Source organism: Diabrotica virgifera, chromosome 9 (genome assembly GCF_917563875.1).
Source record: "Diabrotica virgifera virgifera chromosome 9, PGI_DIABVI_V3a".
In the NCBI taxonomy this organism is placed as follows: Eukaryota; Metazoa; Arthropoda; class Insecta; order Coleoptera; family Chrysomelidae; genus Diabrotica; species Diabrotica virgifera.
This window is the reverse complement of record NC_065451.1, coordinates 200,934,436-200,952,329: the sequence shown is the minus strand read 5'-3', so window position 1 is coordinate 200,952,329 and position 17,894 is coordinate 200,934,436. Positions and strand designations below refer to the sequence as shown.

Below are 17,894 nucleotides of genomic sequence, written 5' to 3'. Positions count from 1 at the left end.
ACCTGCCATGCCGTATCTGCTATTGCCCACGGAGAGAAGTAATGTTCGCTTGCTCATCGACTTGTTATGTCGTTGAGTTTTAAGTGTAAATTGTCAAGCTACAGATGTTAGGGACGGCTAGCCGAAAAGTCAGATAAATGGCTCGGATCATTCATTTTTTGAGAAGTCTGTTATGCGCAGGGATCACTTAACGCTCGGATTGATCAAATTCTTTTAAAAACCATGAATAAAATTTAGTCTGTATTATCTGATAGATTTTTTTTATTTCACAGATACAAATATTTAAAAAATCTATATCTATAAATGTGTGGGTCGGCACTGCCGACCCTGCCGACCCTGACCGGCCGCCACCGTTCCTATGTACAAGGGCACTTAGAAATAATGTCTAATAATCGAGTTGTAAAAGTCATCCAGAGATAGAAGCCCCAAGGAAATAGAACAAGAGGAAGGCCCCGTACTCCAGGCTGTGGGTGATATAATTCAAGAATTTTTGAAACCTATCAGGTGTTGTAAAGGACGATGCCAGGAATAACTTATACTAAAATGTAACCAAAAATTTCAGGAACTTTTATTTATGACGTTTTTCATTTGTTAAATTTGCAATTTTTAAAATTTTTTAATTTTGCAGCTTAGGATATTCATTTTAGAGAAAAACTTTTAAATAGAAAATTGTAGTAAATTAAAAAACCTACAATTTGACCTATAACAAGTTTAATTTTGTTAATACGTTATTGCAAAACAGCCTGCGAAAGGTCCAAAATGGCCGTTTTTTGCAATTGCATTATTTATTGTAATTATTTTTTAAGGCTTTAAAATGAAGATCCTTCAATACCAAACATAAAAAAATGTATAGAGCCCGATTGGTAAACTTGTTGCTTAGATATTATAACTTGTTTATCCCAAGAGGTCAAATGTCGAAGGCTATAACTTTTTGAAAAAAAAAAAATTGTACAGAGTTAATCCAAGATCCACTCTCCTTCTAAAGACTTATATTTTCATATTCTGATGTAAATAAATGAGTAAAACATTTTTCAACCTCTTATTTCGGGTTTGAAATTAAGGGGGCAAATTTCGTTATAAACATTTAGAACTGAAGCCGTCCCTGTACATTCTATGAGTTTCTAACTTGCAGATTACTGTTGTTGAAGGCAAAATAAAGATTCAAAACAAAATAAAAGTTTTCTACGACCAACTGAAGCCAAGATAATTGCTTTTGTTTTCTTAAATCGTAGTGACTTTATAACAATTAAGAAATTATTTCACAGTCATCAACTAAAGAAAGACTTATATTATCTTAAAATAAAAATTATTTTAAAGGAAAATTACATTTAATTCTGTAGATTTATTATTCTGTACCAATGTGATTTATTGTGTCGGTTGCCCTTAGCAACGGTTAGCAACCTATATAGTACATTGAATCACCGTTTTTGCTCCAAATTTTAAAGCACTTGGATTGACATGAAATTTGGCAAACACATAGATAACATGTCAAAGAATAAAAATTGTATTGAGACTCTGTGTGCATTTTCCCTGAGGGTGACCTTCACCCCTTAGAATGGGTGAGAAAATATATGTTCAAAATAAGTTAGGAAATGGATAAAACGTCTAATTCTAAGCAACTTTTGTTCTACGACATTTTCTCATTTAGTTAATACTTTTCGAGTTATTTCCGAGTAAATACGTTTATTTTTCAACTAGAAAAAAACACGTTTTTAGGCGGTTTTTGGACAATAATTCAAAAGTAGAAAGGAAGCCACTTCAGGACACTTTGACCTTTGAACCCTAGCGATACAACATCGCGCGTGACTACAGCAGACCGCGTGACTCCGGCGTGGGTGACGTCAGTGGAGTAACTTGTCGGGACTTGTCGGGTGACGTCAGTGGGGTAACTTGTCGGGACTTGTCGGGTGACGTCATTGGGAGCTTGTCGGGTGACGTTAGTGGGCCACAACTCCGATTAATTATTTTAATTATATTTTAAATCATTATAATAGTCTAAGGGCCGGTTGTTCGAACGCTAATCAACAATGATCATTATTAAATATTTAATTACTGTCACCAAAACTGTCAATGTCAACTTTGTTTGGGTCGCTGAAAACATAATTAATTACAATTATGAGATTTATTATTAATTATGTTAATAATTATTGTTATATTAATTGATTATAGTCTCAGAATTGTAATTAATTATGTTTTAACAATTGACATTGACAGTAATTAATTATTTGATAATGATCATTGTTGATTAGCGTTCGAACAACCGGCCCTAAGTATGTCAATAACCATTAATATTAAACAAAAAATTTTTCCTTAGGAGGGAATTGAACCAAGTACTAACACGATAGTAACTAGATACACATTCCGCGAACCCACGCAAACGCTTGCTAGACACTGGTAATATAAGGTATAAAAAAAAACAAATAGATAGGTAAAAATTGTAAAGAAAATTACTACATACTTAAATGTATTATAAAATTAATATATTCCTAAATTTTAGAAGAAACATTCGTAAATAGGTACATTTATACAAAACACAAAAGCATGTAGGTACCTACACATAGGTATTACTGTATATGCAGAAGGAGCAGCTGCTATAACAGGACAAAGGGATATCTTCTAAGCAGCTCAATGTACATGCAAGATATCGCTTGAAAACTTATTGCGAATAGATGAAAAATCAAACACATCATACCGCAGGTCATCCTCACATTATGACCAAACCACCGAACGTGTCTAAGTATAGGTACCTACACGGCTCTCGTCTCTCACACAGATACACACAGATGACCTACAATATTCCTATGTAATTATGGGTATTAACCAGCGAATTCTTACAGTATGACCAAACCAACAAACATCCACTATAATATTAAAAGGCAATATACAATATTCTTTTTGTGATTTAATTAATGAGCATGAACCAGTCTTACAGTATGGCCAAACAATAAAAACGTATCTTACTCGATAAAGATATCAGCTGAACGATCAGTGCTCAACATGGATCTTATATGAACGATCACTACTATACATAGGTCTCTATTGAACGCGCACCACTATTATTCTGTATATGCCTATCATTTGTATGAAAATTACTAAATCGAGAGGGTATTGTGAGCTGCATACTTTATTTTATCTACGACAATTCAGATAATATTCTCTACTGAACGTACATTACTATACTCCGCTATTATTCTGTATATGCCTATCATTTTTATGAATATTACTGAAGTATAGTGATTTGCATACTATATTTTATCTACGGCAAGTGGGTAATATTATGTTTTTACAGGTTGATATTGAACATCTTCGATAAGAAAGATATGTTGGTCATAGACGGTTCTTCGATAGCTATCAGGCAACAATTTTCCCCTGATCATGTTTATAAAACATACGGAATGCACTGTATATACTAACCCAAGCTGACAACATACTTTGCAGATATGGATCACGATCAGCTTATAGGTTTATGTACGATTCCCTTCGTAAAGGTACATAGGCGTGCATCCGCGCGGGATAAAAGTCGACCATCCTTTTTATACTCCAAAGAGGAGGACCATCAAATATTTAACGTTAAATAGTGAGAAAGAAAAATAAAATTATATATAGTTTATGTGCGTAGAATATAAACGGTAATACAGGGTAATAACGAAAAAAAAATATGTTAATGTACAAAAACGATATCCAACAGCATCGTCCTAAAGAAAAGGGACGTCATAAAGGTTATACCATCTAAATAGCTTAATTTAGCGAGACATCGCTGTTGACATTTACGTGACAGTCGACTGTCATGTAAATGACACGTCCTGTGTTACACGACAATTTAAAACATTGAGTTGACAGACCAATACTTGACGGTAGCGGCAAAGAAGAAGTTGACATGAAAAACGAAAAGAAGAAGAATTGACAGCAACATGACAAACGAAAAGGAGAAGAAGAAGTGACAAACGAAAAGAAGAAGTGACAAATCGAAAAGAAGATGAAGAAGAATTGACAAACCGTAAAAAAGAAGAAGAATTGGCAGTTAATATTGAACGTTGACAGACCGCAAAGAAGAAGAAGTAAACGTGACAAACGAAAAAAAGAAGAAATGACAATTGCTCAGCACAATGAAGAAGTGACAAATCGAAAAAAGAAGAAGAAGAATTGACAGAAACATGACAAACGAAAAGAAGAAGAAGGATTGACAAACGAAAAGAAGAAGAAGGCTCAACACAATGAAGAATAATTTAAAAATCGAAAAGAAGAAGAATTGACAACATGATAAACGAAAAGAAGAAAAAGAATTGACGGCAACATGACAAACGTAAAGAAGAAGAAGTGACAATAGCTCAGCACAATGAAGAATAATTGACAAATCGAAAAGAAGAAGAAGAATTGATAACAACATAACAAACGAAAAGAAGAAGAAGAAGAAGAAGAACTGACAGACCGAAAAGAAGAAGAAGTGACAATGGCTCGACACAAAAAAAGAAGAAGAAATTAAATACGATTTAATTAATTATAAAAAGTTACATTTCACATCTAATACTAGTATTAAATAGAATTTCATTAGTCACACAAAACGAATGTGTCAGCGGTCGTAAGGCACATTCCTCATCTCATATTACACCTGTAACATTATATTGCAATAGTAAGAATGTAGGACAATGACCGCAAAAAAGCAACGATTATATTTTTTGCAACATCGCCAGAAACACCTTGCAAATTTCAATAGCGGAAATTAAAACTGCAAATTCTAGAAATAATATTCACATGTCGTTTAATTTATGTCGCATTTAATCTGATGGTGCAAAATTAGCAAGAATGTATAATATGACAATGATGCATTAAAACCGCAAGTTCGAACAAAAAAGCATCGATTATATTTTTAGTATACGATTTTAATCATTATGACATAACATTGTAGACCAGTGGTTCCCAACCTTTTATATCTGGCGACCCACCTTCTGATGTTTTTTCCTATTCGCGACCCATCCCTCATCCATAATGTGCGTTATTCAGCTACTGTAAGAGCCACTCCGCGACCCACCTGAAATCCGCCCGCGACCCACTAGTGGGTCGCGACCCACCTGTTGGGAAACGCTGTTGTAGACGAACGAAACGAACAGGGAAATCAGTGTAGAGCGAGCACATCTTAAATAAGGTAAATGATTCTTATTTCTGCAATTCTTTTTTAGTAAATATGTAGTGATAAATATAATTTTATTTCTTTTAACATTTCCATTTAACATTTATTAAGATAATAGCATTTGATTTTTACGGTCTATTTCTAAATTCGGCGTTGCACCTATCCGCATATTGTTGATTGATTTTACGTTTTATTTAAAAAATAATAGCTTTAATGACACATTTCTAAAGTACTCCTTCTTTTATCGTTTCCTTGTTATGCAAATAAATGAGAGAGGTTGTTGCTATCCACAAAAGGATAATAATATTTTATTTTATGGTTTATTTTTTGTTTCTAATTTAATCTAAATGTATTTTTATGTGTTGTTTTTTTTTTATAAATTGTATGTTTCATTTGTCCTTATATTTTTGATCGATTTTACGTTTTATTTAAAAAATTATAGCTTTTTATCCGTAATACTTCTTCTGTTTAGCAATATACTATCAATCACAGCTAATATTTATTTTTTAATAGCGTGATAATAATAATGTTGCATTTGTACACGTCCCAGCATATTTTTTTACTTTATAAAAATATATTGACCATCCTACTAATGCATTGGGTTAGTAAATAACACTATGCGTTTTTTATTATTTTTATTTAAATTATTTCATACGAGTACATTGTTAAAGTTAGTAATAATTAAAAAACTAGCCAATTTATTTTAACATTTTCATCCATGGATCTAACGGAATAACGGTTAAATGAAGGTGTCTCGTATTCTATGTCTGTGCGCTATTTAAATTGTTGGCAGATTATTCATTACTATTACGACGTTTTTTCTAATTTTTCTATGCATTTTCAAAACGACGTCGACGACGTGTTTGCTCATTTTTAAACAAAGGTTTGATGGTTTTATTACATTTATCCCGGAATGCTTGATATGTCAAATATCCTGGAGAAACTCTATGAATACCTGTGACCTCTTATATTTTTTATAGTTGAGGCTGTCCTTTGTCGTAAAGTCTTGAGGATTCTTATAAAATAGTAAATTGTTTAGCCCACAAGTAATTTTGTGCTTGTTATCGTTAATCAGTACATTTTTAAGAGCAAATTTGATGTTTTTTTCCCATTATCCTTTTATCAGTTTTCCAAACACACTGTGGACCTTAAGCTCTATCAATATCTGGGAATAATACCAATATTTTAGAAGGTGTACATCTTCTTCTTCGTCTGTGCTCTCATCACCCTTCCATTTTTATATCTTCACCGCTTTTACGCATAAACATTCCTTTTTTCATCGTAAATTTTATTTAATGAGATAGAAGTTCTTTTTCATCAGCTTGCATTTTCCGAGAACTTTGTACTTTTCTCTCACTATTGCCGCACGTTTGTTTACCTGAACCGCTCTACTGAAGACATGTTAACAAATGAATTCTCACATGAATGACTTTGAATCTTTGTATATTTATACTTCTGTGCCCTTCTGTTAGTGTGTCTCTGATGATGTCTGAACGTCTCAGGTAATCTTTGTGGTCGTCTGTGCCTTTTGTTAGCGTGTCTCTGATGACGTCTGTACGTCTCTGGTACACTTCTATGGTCGTCTGTGCCTTCTGTTAGCGTGTCTCTGATCACGTCATATTTAACGCCAAATGTCATGTCCTGTGTCAAACGACACGTCCTGCGTCGAATGTAACGTCATTCACGTCACGTCTTTCACGTCATATTTCACGACAAATGTCAAGTCATTAAAGTAACGTCATTCACGTCACATCATTCACGTCACGTCACACACGTCACGTCATTCGCGTCACATCATTCACGTCACGTCACTCATGTCACGTCATACACGTCACGTCAGTCACGTCACGTCCTTCACGTCACATCATTCACGTCACGCCAAATGTTAACGTCCTGCGTCAAACGAAACGTCCTGCGTCGAATGTAATGTCATTTACGTCAAGTCGACTTGACGTAAATGACGTTACATTCGACGCAGGACGCTTTGTTTGACGCAGGACGTTAACATTTGGCGTGACGTGAATGATGTGACGTGAATGATGTGACGTGAAGGACGTGACGTGAATGACGTGACGTGTATGACGTGACGTGTATGACGTGACATGAGTGACGTGACGTGAATGATGTGACGCGAATGACGTGACATGAATGACGTGACGTGTGTGACGTGACGTGAATGATGTGACGTGAATGATGTGACGTGAATGACGTTACGTTAATGACTTGACATTTGTCGTGAAATATGACGTGAAAGACGTGACGTGAATGACGTTACATTCGACGCAGGACGTGTCGTTTGACACAGGACATGACATTTGGCGTTAAATATGACGTGATCAGAGACACGCTAACAGAAGGCACAGACGACCATAGAAGTGTACCAGAGACGTACAGACGTCATCAGAGACACGCTAACAAAAGGCACAGACGACCACAAAGATTACCTGAGACGTTCAGACGTCATCAGAGACACACTAACAGAAGGGCACAGAAGTATAAATATACAAAGATTCAAAGTCATTCATGTGAGAATTCATTTGTTAACATGTCTTCAGTAGAGCGGTTCAGGTAAACAAACGTGCGGCAATAGTGAGAGAAAAGTACAAAGTTCTCGGAAAATGCAAGCTGATGAAAAAGAACTTCTATCTCATTAAATAAAATTTACGATGAAAAAAGGAATGTTTATGCGTAAAAGCGGTGAAGATATAAAAATGGAAGGGTGATGAGAGCACAGACGAAGAAGAAGATGTACACCTTCTAAAATATTGGTATTATTCCCAGATATTGATAGAGCTTAAGGTCCACAGTGTGTTTGGAAAACTGATAAAAGGATAATGGGAAAAAAACATCAAATTTGCTCTTAAAAATGTACTGATTAACGATAACAAGCACAAAATTACTTGTGGGCTAAACAATTTACTATTTTATAAGAATCCTCAAGACTTTACGACAAAGGACAGCCTCAACTATAAAAAATATAAGAGGTCACAGGTATTCATAGAGTTTCTCCAGGATATTTGACATATCAAGCATTCCGGGATAAATGTAATAAAACCATCAAACCTTTGTTTAAAAATGAGCAAACACGTCGTCGACGTCGTTTTGAAAATGCATAGAAAAATTAGAAAAAACGTCGTAATAGTAATGAATAATCTGCCAACAATTTAAATAGCGCACAGACATAGAATACGAGACACCTTCATTTAACCGTTATTCCGTTAGATCCATGGATGAAAATGTTAAAATAAATTGGCTAGTTTTTTAATTATTACTAACTTTAACAATGTACTCGTATGAAATAATTTAAATAAAAATAATAAAAAACGCATAGTGTTATTTACTAACCCAATGCATTAGTAGGATGGTCAATATATTTTTATAAAGTAAAAAAATATGCTGGGACGTGTACAAATGCAACATTATTATTATCACGCTATTAAAAAATAAATATTAGTTGTGATTGATAGTATATTGCTAAACAGAAGAAGTATTACGGATAAAAAGCTATAATTTTTTAAATAAAACGTAAAATCGATCAAAAATATAAGGACAAATGAAACATACAATTTATAAAAAAAAACAACACATAAAAATACATTTAGATTAAATTAGAAACAAAAAATAAACCATAAAATAAAATATTATTATCCTTTTGTGGATAGCAACAACCTCTCTCATTTATTTGCATAACAAGGAAACGATAAAAGAAGGAGTACTTTAGAAATGTGTCATTAAAGCTATTATTTTTTAAATAAAACGTAAAATCAATCAACAATATGCGGATAGGTGCAACGCCGAATTTAGAAATAGACCGTAAAAATCAAATGCTATTATCTTAATAAATGTTAAATGGAAATGTTAAAAGAAATAAAATTATATTTATCACTACATATTTACTAAAAAAGAATTGCAGAAATAAGAATCATTTACCTTATTTAAGATGTGCTCGCTCTACACTGATTTCCCTGTTCGTTTCGTTCGTCTACAATGTTATGTCATAATGATTAAAATCGTATACTAAAAATATAATCGATGCTTGTTTGTTCGAACTTGCGGTTTTAATGCATCATTGTCATATTATACATTTTTGCTAATTTTGCACCATCGGATTAAACGACATGTGAATATTATTTCTAGAATTTGCAGTTTTAATTTCCGCTATTGAAATTTGCAAGGTGTTTCTGGCGATGTTGCAAAAAATATAATCGTTGCTTTTTTGCGGTCATTGCCCTACATTCTTACTATTGCAATATAATGTTACAGGTGTAATATGAGATGAGGAATGTGCCTTACGACCGCTGACACATTCGTTTTGTGTGACTAATGAAATTCTAGAATATAGAGAATATTCGAGAAAATAATCCAGATGACCTCGACTTAGAAGATGAAACTATTAAGAAATGTGACCAATGTACATATTTGGGGGTAAAACTGACAAAGACAGGACGAAGTGATGAAGCCATAAAAGACAGAATAACCAAAGGAAAACAAGTTATAGGTGCGTTGAATTCAGTATTATGGCAAAAAAATATAAGACCGGAAACGAAAAAACGAATATATAATACCATATTAAAACCAGTAATCGTCTATGGCTCAGAAGTGTGGCAGTTATCACAAAAACTTAAAGGTAACCTATTGGCAGTTGAAATGGATTTTTGGAGGAGAGCAGCGGGAAAGTCTAGATTAGAACATGTGAAAAATGAGGACATCAGGAGACAAATGAAAGTACAAAGATCAATTATAGAAGACATCGAAAAACAACAACTAATATGGTACGGACATGTTAGACGTATGGGGGAAGAAAGACTACCCAAAAAGATATTAGAATGGGTACCACCAGAGAAAAGAAAACGAGGACGACCACCAACAACATGGATCCAAGGAATCTCAAAAGCAATGTCAGCAAGAAATCTATCTGAAGAAGACTGGCAGAATAGACAGGCTTGGCGAACGGGAACCCAAAGGCGTATTACGCTGTGAACGGGATTTATATATATATGAAGTTCTATTTAATACTAGTATTAGATGTGAAATGTAACTTTTTATAATTAATTAAATCGTATTTAATTTCTTCTTCTTTTTTTGTGTCGAGCCATTGTCACTTCTTCTTCTTTTCGGTCTGTCAGTTCTTCTTCTTCTTCTTCTTTTCGTTTGTTATGTTGTTATCATTTCTTCTTCTTCTTTTCGATTTGTCAATTATTCTTCATTGTGCTGAGCTATTGTCACTTCTTCTTCTTTACGTTTGTCATGTTGCCGTCAATTCTTTTTCTTCTTTTCGTTTATCATGTTGTCAATTCTTCTTCTTTTCGATTTTTAAATTATTCTTCATTGTGTTGAGCCTTCTTCTTCTTTTCGTTTGTCAATCCTTCTTCTTCTTTTCGTTTGTCATGTTTCTGTCAATTCTTCTTCTTCTTTTTTCGATTTGTCACTTCTTCATTGTGCTGAGCCATTGTCATTTCTTCTTTTTTTCGTTTGTCACGTTTACTTCTTCTTCTTTGCGGTCTGTCAACGTTCAATATTAACTGCCAATTCTTCTTCTTTTTTACGGTTTGTCAATTCTTCTTCATCTTCTTTTCGATTTGTCACTTCTTCTTTTCGTTTGTCACTTCTTCTTCTCCTTTTCGTTTGTCATGTTGCTGTCAATTCTTCTTCTTTTCGTTTTTCATGTCAACTTCTTCTTTGCCGCTACCGTCAAGTATTGGTCTGTCAACTCAATGTTTTAAATTGTCGTGTAACACAGGACGTGTCATTTACATGACAGTCGACTGTCACGTAAATGTCAACAGCGATGTCTCGCTAAATTAAGCTATTTAGATGGTATAACCTTTATGACGTCCCTTTTCTTTAGGACGATGATGTTGGATATCGTTTTTGTACATTAACATATTTTTTTTTTCGTTATTACCCTGTATTACCGTTTATATTCTACGCACATAAACTATATATAATTTTATTTTTCTTTCTCACTATTTAACGTTAAATATTTGATGGTCCTCCTGTTTGGAGTATAAAAAGGATGGTCGACTTTTATCCCGCGCGGATGCACGCCTATGTACCTTTACGAAGGGAATCGTACATAAACCTATAAGCTGATCGTGATCCATATCTGCAAAGTATGTTGTCAGCTTGGGTTAGTATATACAGTGCATTCCGTATGTTTTATAAACATGATCAGGGGAAAATTGTTGCCTGATAGCTATCGAAGAACCGTCTATGACCAACATATCTTTCTTATCGAAGATGTTCAATATCAACCTGTAAAAACATAATATTACCCACTTGCCGTAGATAAAATATAGTATGCAAATCACTATACTTCAGTAATATTCATAAAAATGATAGGCATATACAGAATAATAGCGGAGTATAGTAATGTACGTTCAGTAGAGAATATTATCTGAATTGTCGTAGATAAAATAAAGTATGCAGCTCACAATACCCTCTCGATTTAGTAATTTTCATACAAATGATAGGCATATACAGAATAATAGTGGTGCGCGTTCAATGGAGACCTATGTATAGTAGTGATCGTTCATATAAGATCCATGTTGAGCACTGATCGTTCAGCTGATATCTTTATCGAGTAAGATACGTTTTTATTGTTTGGCCATACTGTAAGACTGGTTCATGCTCATTAATTAAATCACAAAAAGAATATTGTATATTGCCTTTTAATATTATAGTGGATGTTTGTTGGTTTGGTCATACTGTAAGAATTCGCTGGTTAATACCCATAATTACATAGGAATATTGTAGGTCATCTGTGTGTATCTGTGTGAGAGACGAGAGCCGTGTAGGTACCTATACTTAGACACGTTCGGTGGTTTGGTCATAATGTGAGGATGACCTGCGGTATGATGTGTTTGATTTTTCATCTATTCGCAATAAGTTTTCAAGCGATATCTTGCATGTACATTGAGCTGCTTAGAAGATATCCCTTTGTCCTGTTATAGCAGCTGCTCCTTCTGCATATACAGTAATACCTATGTGTAGGTACCTACATGCTTTTGTGTTTTGTATAAATGTACCTATTTACGAATGTTTCTTCTAAAATTTAGGAATATATTAATTTTATAATACATTTAAGTATGTAGTAATTTTCTTTACAATTTTTACCTATCTATTTGTTTTTTTTTTATACCTTATATTACCAGTGTCTAGCAAGCGTTTGCGTGGGTTCGCGGAATGTGTATCTAGTTACTATCGTGTTAGTACTTGCTTCAATTCCCTCCTAAGGAAAAATTTTTTGTTTAATATTAATGGTTATTGACATACTTAGACTATTATAATGACTTAAAATATAATTAAAATAATTAATCGGAGTTGTGGCCCACTAACGTCACCCGACAAGCTCCCCAATGACGTCACCCAACAAGTCCCGACAAGTTACCCCACTGACGTCACCCGACAAGTCCCGACAAGTTACTCCACTGACGTCACCCACGCCGGAGTCACGCGGTCTGCTGTAGTCACGCGCGATGTTGTATCGCTAGGGTTCAAAGGTCAAAGTGTCCTGAAGTGGCTTCCTTTCTACTTTCAAAAAGTAAGTATTTTATTGAAAAAAACATTCTTAGCAAAAATATAGCCCATTAAAAATTAATATGGTGTATGTATGAACTTACTAGGCCCAGCAGAAGCAAAGTTCTAGCTAATGAAAAATAGGTTCATATCCGTCAAATTTCAAAGTGAATATTTCAAAGTGAAATACTCAAAAAATGATGCACTTTTTGAAGAACACTCATTACAACTTTTTTAAAGTATTTAAAAATATATGTTTATCCGTTCTTTAAAAAAGTTTGGTAGCATCAATAGTAAGCAAGTTACGCTCAAAGCAAAGTTGGTCTCTTTTTTTTTGGTCAAAAAACTCGGGAAAGTCACCCCCTAATTAGCATCAAAAATGAAATGAATTCTTTTTTACTTCATAAGTTGTTTAACTCGTGTATGTGTCGTTTACGTCTGCAAGTTTCATTGGTTAAAAGTGCTTATTTTTGAAGGGACTGTAGTTGAAATGACTTGAACTAGTCAATAATCACGAGTGTACGCAAATTTAGAACAGCCATATCTTAACCAGTTTTTGCCTTACAAAAAAAAAAACAAAAAATCCAAAATACTCAGAAAAGCAAAAACTACATTTTTTTTACTCTGTGATTTTTGGTCACTCTAATAAATTTTAAGTTATTTTGAAAAAAAAAATCAGTTGGCCGTAGAAAGTTTTACTTTGTTTTGAATCTTTATTTTGTCTTCAGCAACAATAATCTGCAAGTTACAAACTCATAGGATGTACAGGGGCGGCTTCAGTTCTAAATGTTTATAACGAAATTTGCCCCCTTATTTTCAAACCCGAAATAAGAGGTTGAAAAATGTTTTACGCATATATTTACATCAGAATATGAAAATATAAGTCTTTAGAAGGAGAGTGGATCTTGGATTAACTCTCTACGATTTTTTTTCAAAAAGTTATAGCCTTCGACAATTGACCCCTTGGGATAAACAAGTTATAATATCAATGCAATTGCAAAAACGGTCATTTTGGACATTTCGCAGGCTGTTTTGCAATAACGTATTAACAAAATTCAACTTGTTATAGCTCAAATTGTAGGTTTATTAATATACTACAATTTTCTATTTAAAAGTTTTTCTCTAAAATGAATATCCTAAGCTGCAAAATTACAAATCTTTAAAAATTGCAAATTTAACAAATGAAAAACGTCATAAATAAAAAAGCTCCTGAAATTTTTGGTTACATTTTAGTACAAGTTATTCCTGCCATCGTTCTTTACAACACCTGGTAGGTTTCAAAAATTCCTGAATTATATCCTGAAATCGACCTATTTTTCACCCACAGCTTGGACTACCGTAAAAGAGGGATAGACGACGTAGACGTAGAGGAAGATCTTAAAACCATGAACATCAGACAGTGGCGAAGGAAAGTATCCGACAGGGCACAATGGAAGAACATTATTAAGCAGGCCAAAACTCACAAAGGGCTGTAGCGCCATTAGAAGAAAAAGACTATTGCTAACCTTAAAACTTATATATTTTACCAATACTTACGTCACTATCATCAATAACAACAGGTTCATTGGAGTTTCCGTCATCGGTTCCATAGTCACTACTTGCATTCCTACATAAACCTCGTAGTGAGGGATCTATGTCTGAATATGTATGTACGTAACTTGAGGCGTATTGTTCTTGAAGTTTAGTGACTGTTTCATAGCGGCCACTCTTTTTCAAAAGGTTCCTAAAACGTCAACAATTTTTAATTTCCGCTCAGAATAGTATATTATGCAACGAGCGTTTAATAATGCTCATTATGATGCGAGTGAAACGCTTTTTCAAAAAAGCGTTTGACAGAGTATGCCACGATAGGCTAAGAGACATTCTTGAAAGAAAAGACATAGATAATAAAGATCTGCGAATAATTCTCAACTTATATTGAAATCAGAAAGCTAACATCAAAATAGAAAATAAGATATCAAAAGCAATAGAAATACGTAGAGGAGTACGGCAGGGATGCATTTTGTCACCACTGCTATTTAATGTATATAGTGAAAGCATCTGCCAGGAAGCCCTTTTGCAAGCAAATGAAGGAATCGTAATCAATGAAGACGTTGTAAATAATATTCGATACGCGGACGACACTGTATTAGTTGCAAGAACAGTAGAAGAATTACAACGATTACTTACAAACATAAATATTTGTTGCTACAATTATGGCATAAACATTAATATAAAAAAAAAAAACAAGTATATGGTCTTCAGTAAAATCATGACACAACCAGCACATATTAGTATAAACGGCATTCAAATTGAAAAAGTATTAAGTAACAAATACTTGGGAACTTTAAAAAACGAAACTGGAGACTAAAACAACGAAATAAAAAGACGTATCGAAATTGCCAGGGTCACCTTCATAAAGATGAGAAAATTCTTCTGCAACAGAGATATAAGCATCCCTCTACGATTAAGAATGCTAAGAGGCTACGTATTTAACACGCTACGTATTATAACACGCTCAAACAGAACATAACAAATATTGAAAGTTTCGAGATGTGGTGCTACCGTCGAATGCTGAAGATAAGTTGGGCTGAAAGAATCACAAACCTTGAAGTAATACGAAGGATAGGAAGAGACCCAGAAATTTTGTTAACGATAAAACGAAGAAAACTCGCGTATTTGGGTCACCTGATGAGGTCATAAATACGCATTACTTCAAAATATAATGCAAGGAAAAATAGAAGGAAAACGGAATCCAGGCCGTAGAAGAATGTCATGGTTGCGGAATTTGAGAGAGTGGTTTGGCTGCACCACTAATGAACTTTTTAGGTCAGCTGTAAACAAGGTCAGGGTAGCCTTGACGATTTCCAATCTCCTATAGGAGTGGCACAAGAAGAAGAAGATGATGTGACTATGACGGATATGACGTGAGCCACGAAGCGGCGAATGTCGTATAGAATACGAGCATCATAATGGCAATTAAATGCGAGAAGCATATATGATTTTGTGTGATTATTTTTTAATGATTTTAACTTCCAATCGTATAATAAGATTTTTGATCACGTGTTTAATTCTGTCCAATCAGATTATTATTTCATCGGTAATTTTCTGCTGTAGAAAATTACAGTGAGCATTTTTTTAAGTAGATTCTGTTTAATTGCAACCAGTTTCCTAGTTTTGACAACTGTCACATGTAAGAAAATATCCATAATATACTTTTAGTTCTGCATCTAATGTCAAATTGTCACGAGAACACAAATAGGCAAATTTAAGCGCTCGATTTACTTCGGTAAGATTATTTCATGAATAAAACTGTATTTATAAATAAATTAACTAATATTTTATTAATATCTTCATCTAAATATTTGCTAAACTGTGCTTTTCTGACAAGGTGAAAAATGTGTGTCACATTAATTGGGATCAATGTCACTGACTGTTTTTATATAAAGACTTGAATTTTATATGTAAGTATTAAAAAATAATCTTACGAATATCACACGACAGTAAGAATAAATAAGAAAATAATGCTTCATTTTTTCACAAATTTGTTGTCATTGGGCAATAGCCACTCGAACCCTGCAGGCTCTCGTGTCTATTGCCAGGCAACAAATTTTCGAAAAACTGTCGCATTATTGTCAATTTATTCTCACTCTCTCGTGATATTATACCCGAAAATATTGTTATTTTCATTTGATTCGTTGATATACAACGTTTAAAACTGTTTTTTTTGCAATTGCACACGTACGCTTTTACGTAACCTCAGCTTGAAAATTAGATATGCTCTAACAATGGAAGTTCCACGGCGGCTGGTCAATGGAAGTGATACATTTTATTGATCTTATGAGAATTGTAAAAAATGGAAAAAAAATATTTATTTAACAGCTTTATAGATACTGACCTCGTTTGTGGCAAAATGCAAAAATGAAATACGAAATCTATACTCTTTACATTTAAAATGCATTTTGATTTATGTCAATAGGACACTCTGATCAAAAGATATCGAATTTTTACCGTTGAGTTGATACAAATTTTATTTAAAACATTGATTTCAAAACCTTATGGAGATTTACATTGAAAAAATGCCAAGGTCAAAAACATTGATTTCAAAACCTTATGGAGATTTACATTGAAAAATGCCAAGGTCCAAAATACCAAATTGATCGGAAAGTCGTATAACTCTGGAACGACTCGTAGGATCGTGACGTACGAGACGACAAATGAAAGGGGAGGGGACGATGAATATGTTGAGACAAAAACAAAGATGGCGGCATTGCCAAACGGGCACTATATCGTATCTCCGGTATAAATCCGGAGCCGATTGTGACGTACGAGACGTCGAATGAAAGGGGAGGGTATAGCGAATATCTTGAAACAAAAAACAAATATGGTGGCATTGCTGAAAAGGCATTATAACGTGTCATTCAAAATTAAAGAACGGTTCATCCTATACAAAAAGTGCTAATAAACATTTTTGTTCAAAATTTTCTCGGCTACATTTTTCTTGTTTGAAACATTTTTTTCTAGTACAGATTCTTGGTAACTACTGCACTATTTCGAAAAAATAAATAAAATAAATACTTACACTGTCATAGTTTCTAAAATTGGATAATTTGCGCTATATTGACACTTGATCGTCACGAAGATCCTGATGATGGCTTCGACCGAATGTCCTAAAACTTTGCTTTTTGGAAACTGTTTAGTTGTAAAATATTCATCGTAGAGGTTGAGCAGCAGTCTTATTATTCTGAGGGCCGTCAAATTTTCCGTGGTCTTTGAATAGTTTTCCCTCTTGTACAGTACTTTACATTCCAGAAGCACATATTGCACCAATAGTTGCGTAAATTCTTCACAAAAAGGGTACGTCTGTGTGGACTAAAATATCAAAGGTATGTTATAGAAATGTGTAATGGAATTTTGTAATTAAAATCGTCAGAGGTTATGCTTACAAAAATGCGATATTGGCAGTTTTCCATATTTTGACACTTGTCCATTCACTCACGGTAAAATATTGCAAAACCTCCGGATTTTAAAGAACCGCTTGTTTCTAGACGGTTTTTCGCAAATAACTCAGATAGTAAGTATTTTGTCGAAAAAAATATTGTTAGCAAGAATATAGCTTGTAAAAAAGTGAAAAAATGGTGTATGTACAAAGTCTGTAGAACTGTAGACCCAGTAGCAGCAGAGTTGTAGGTAATGAAAAGTATAGGCTCTTATTAGTCAAATTCCAAATCGAATATTTCAACGTGAAATAACCGAAAATGAAGCACTT

At 33.9% G+C, this 17,894-nt stretch overlaps 1 protein-coding gene across 4 annotated transcripts in view; it reads right to left on the bottom strand.

Moving 5' to 3' along the window:
• Positions 1 to 17,894, bottom strand: part of LOC114329288 (uncharacterized) — a 157,637-nt gene that overhangs the window by 85,897 nt on the left and 53,846 nt on the right. For all 4 annotated transcript variants that reach the window (XM_050662080.1, XM_050662081.1, XM_050662082.1 and 1 more), the window contains 2 exons: positions 17,208 to 17,497; positions 14,183 to 14,369 (listed from right to left, as the gene is read on the bottom strand). In XM_050662080.1, coding sequence (XP_050518037.1) covers positions 14,183 to 14,369; positions 17,208 to 17,497 — 477 coding nt within the window. The remainder of the gene's footprint in view (positions 1 to 14,182; positions 14,370 to 17,207; positions 17,498 to 17,894) is intronic.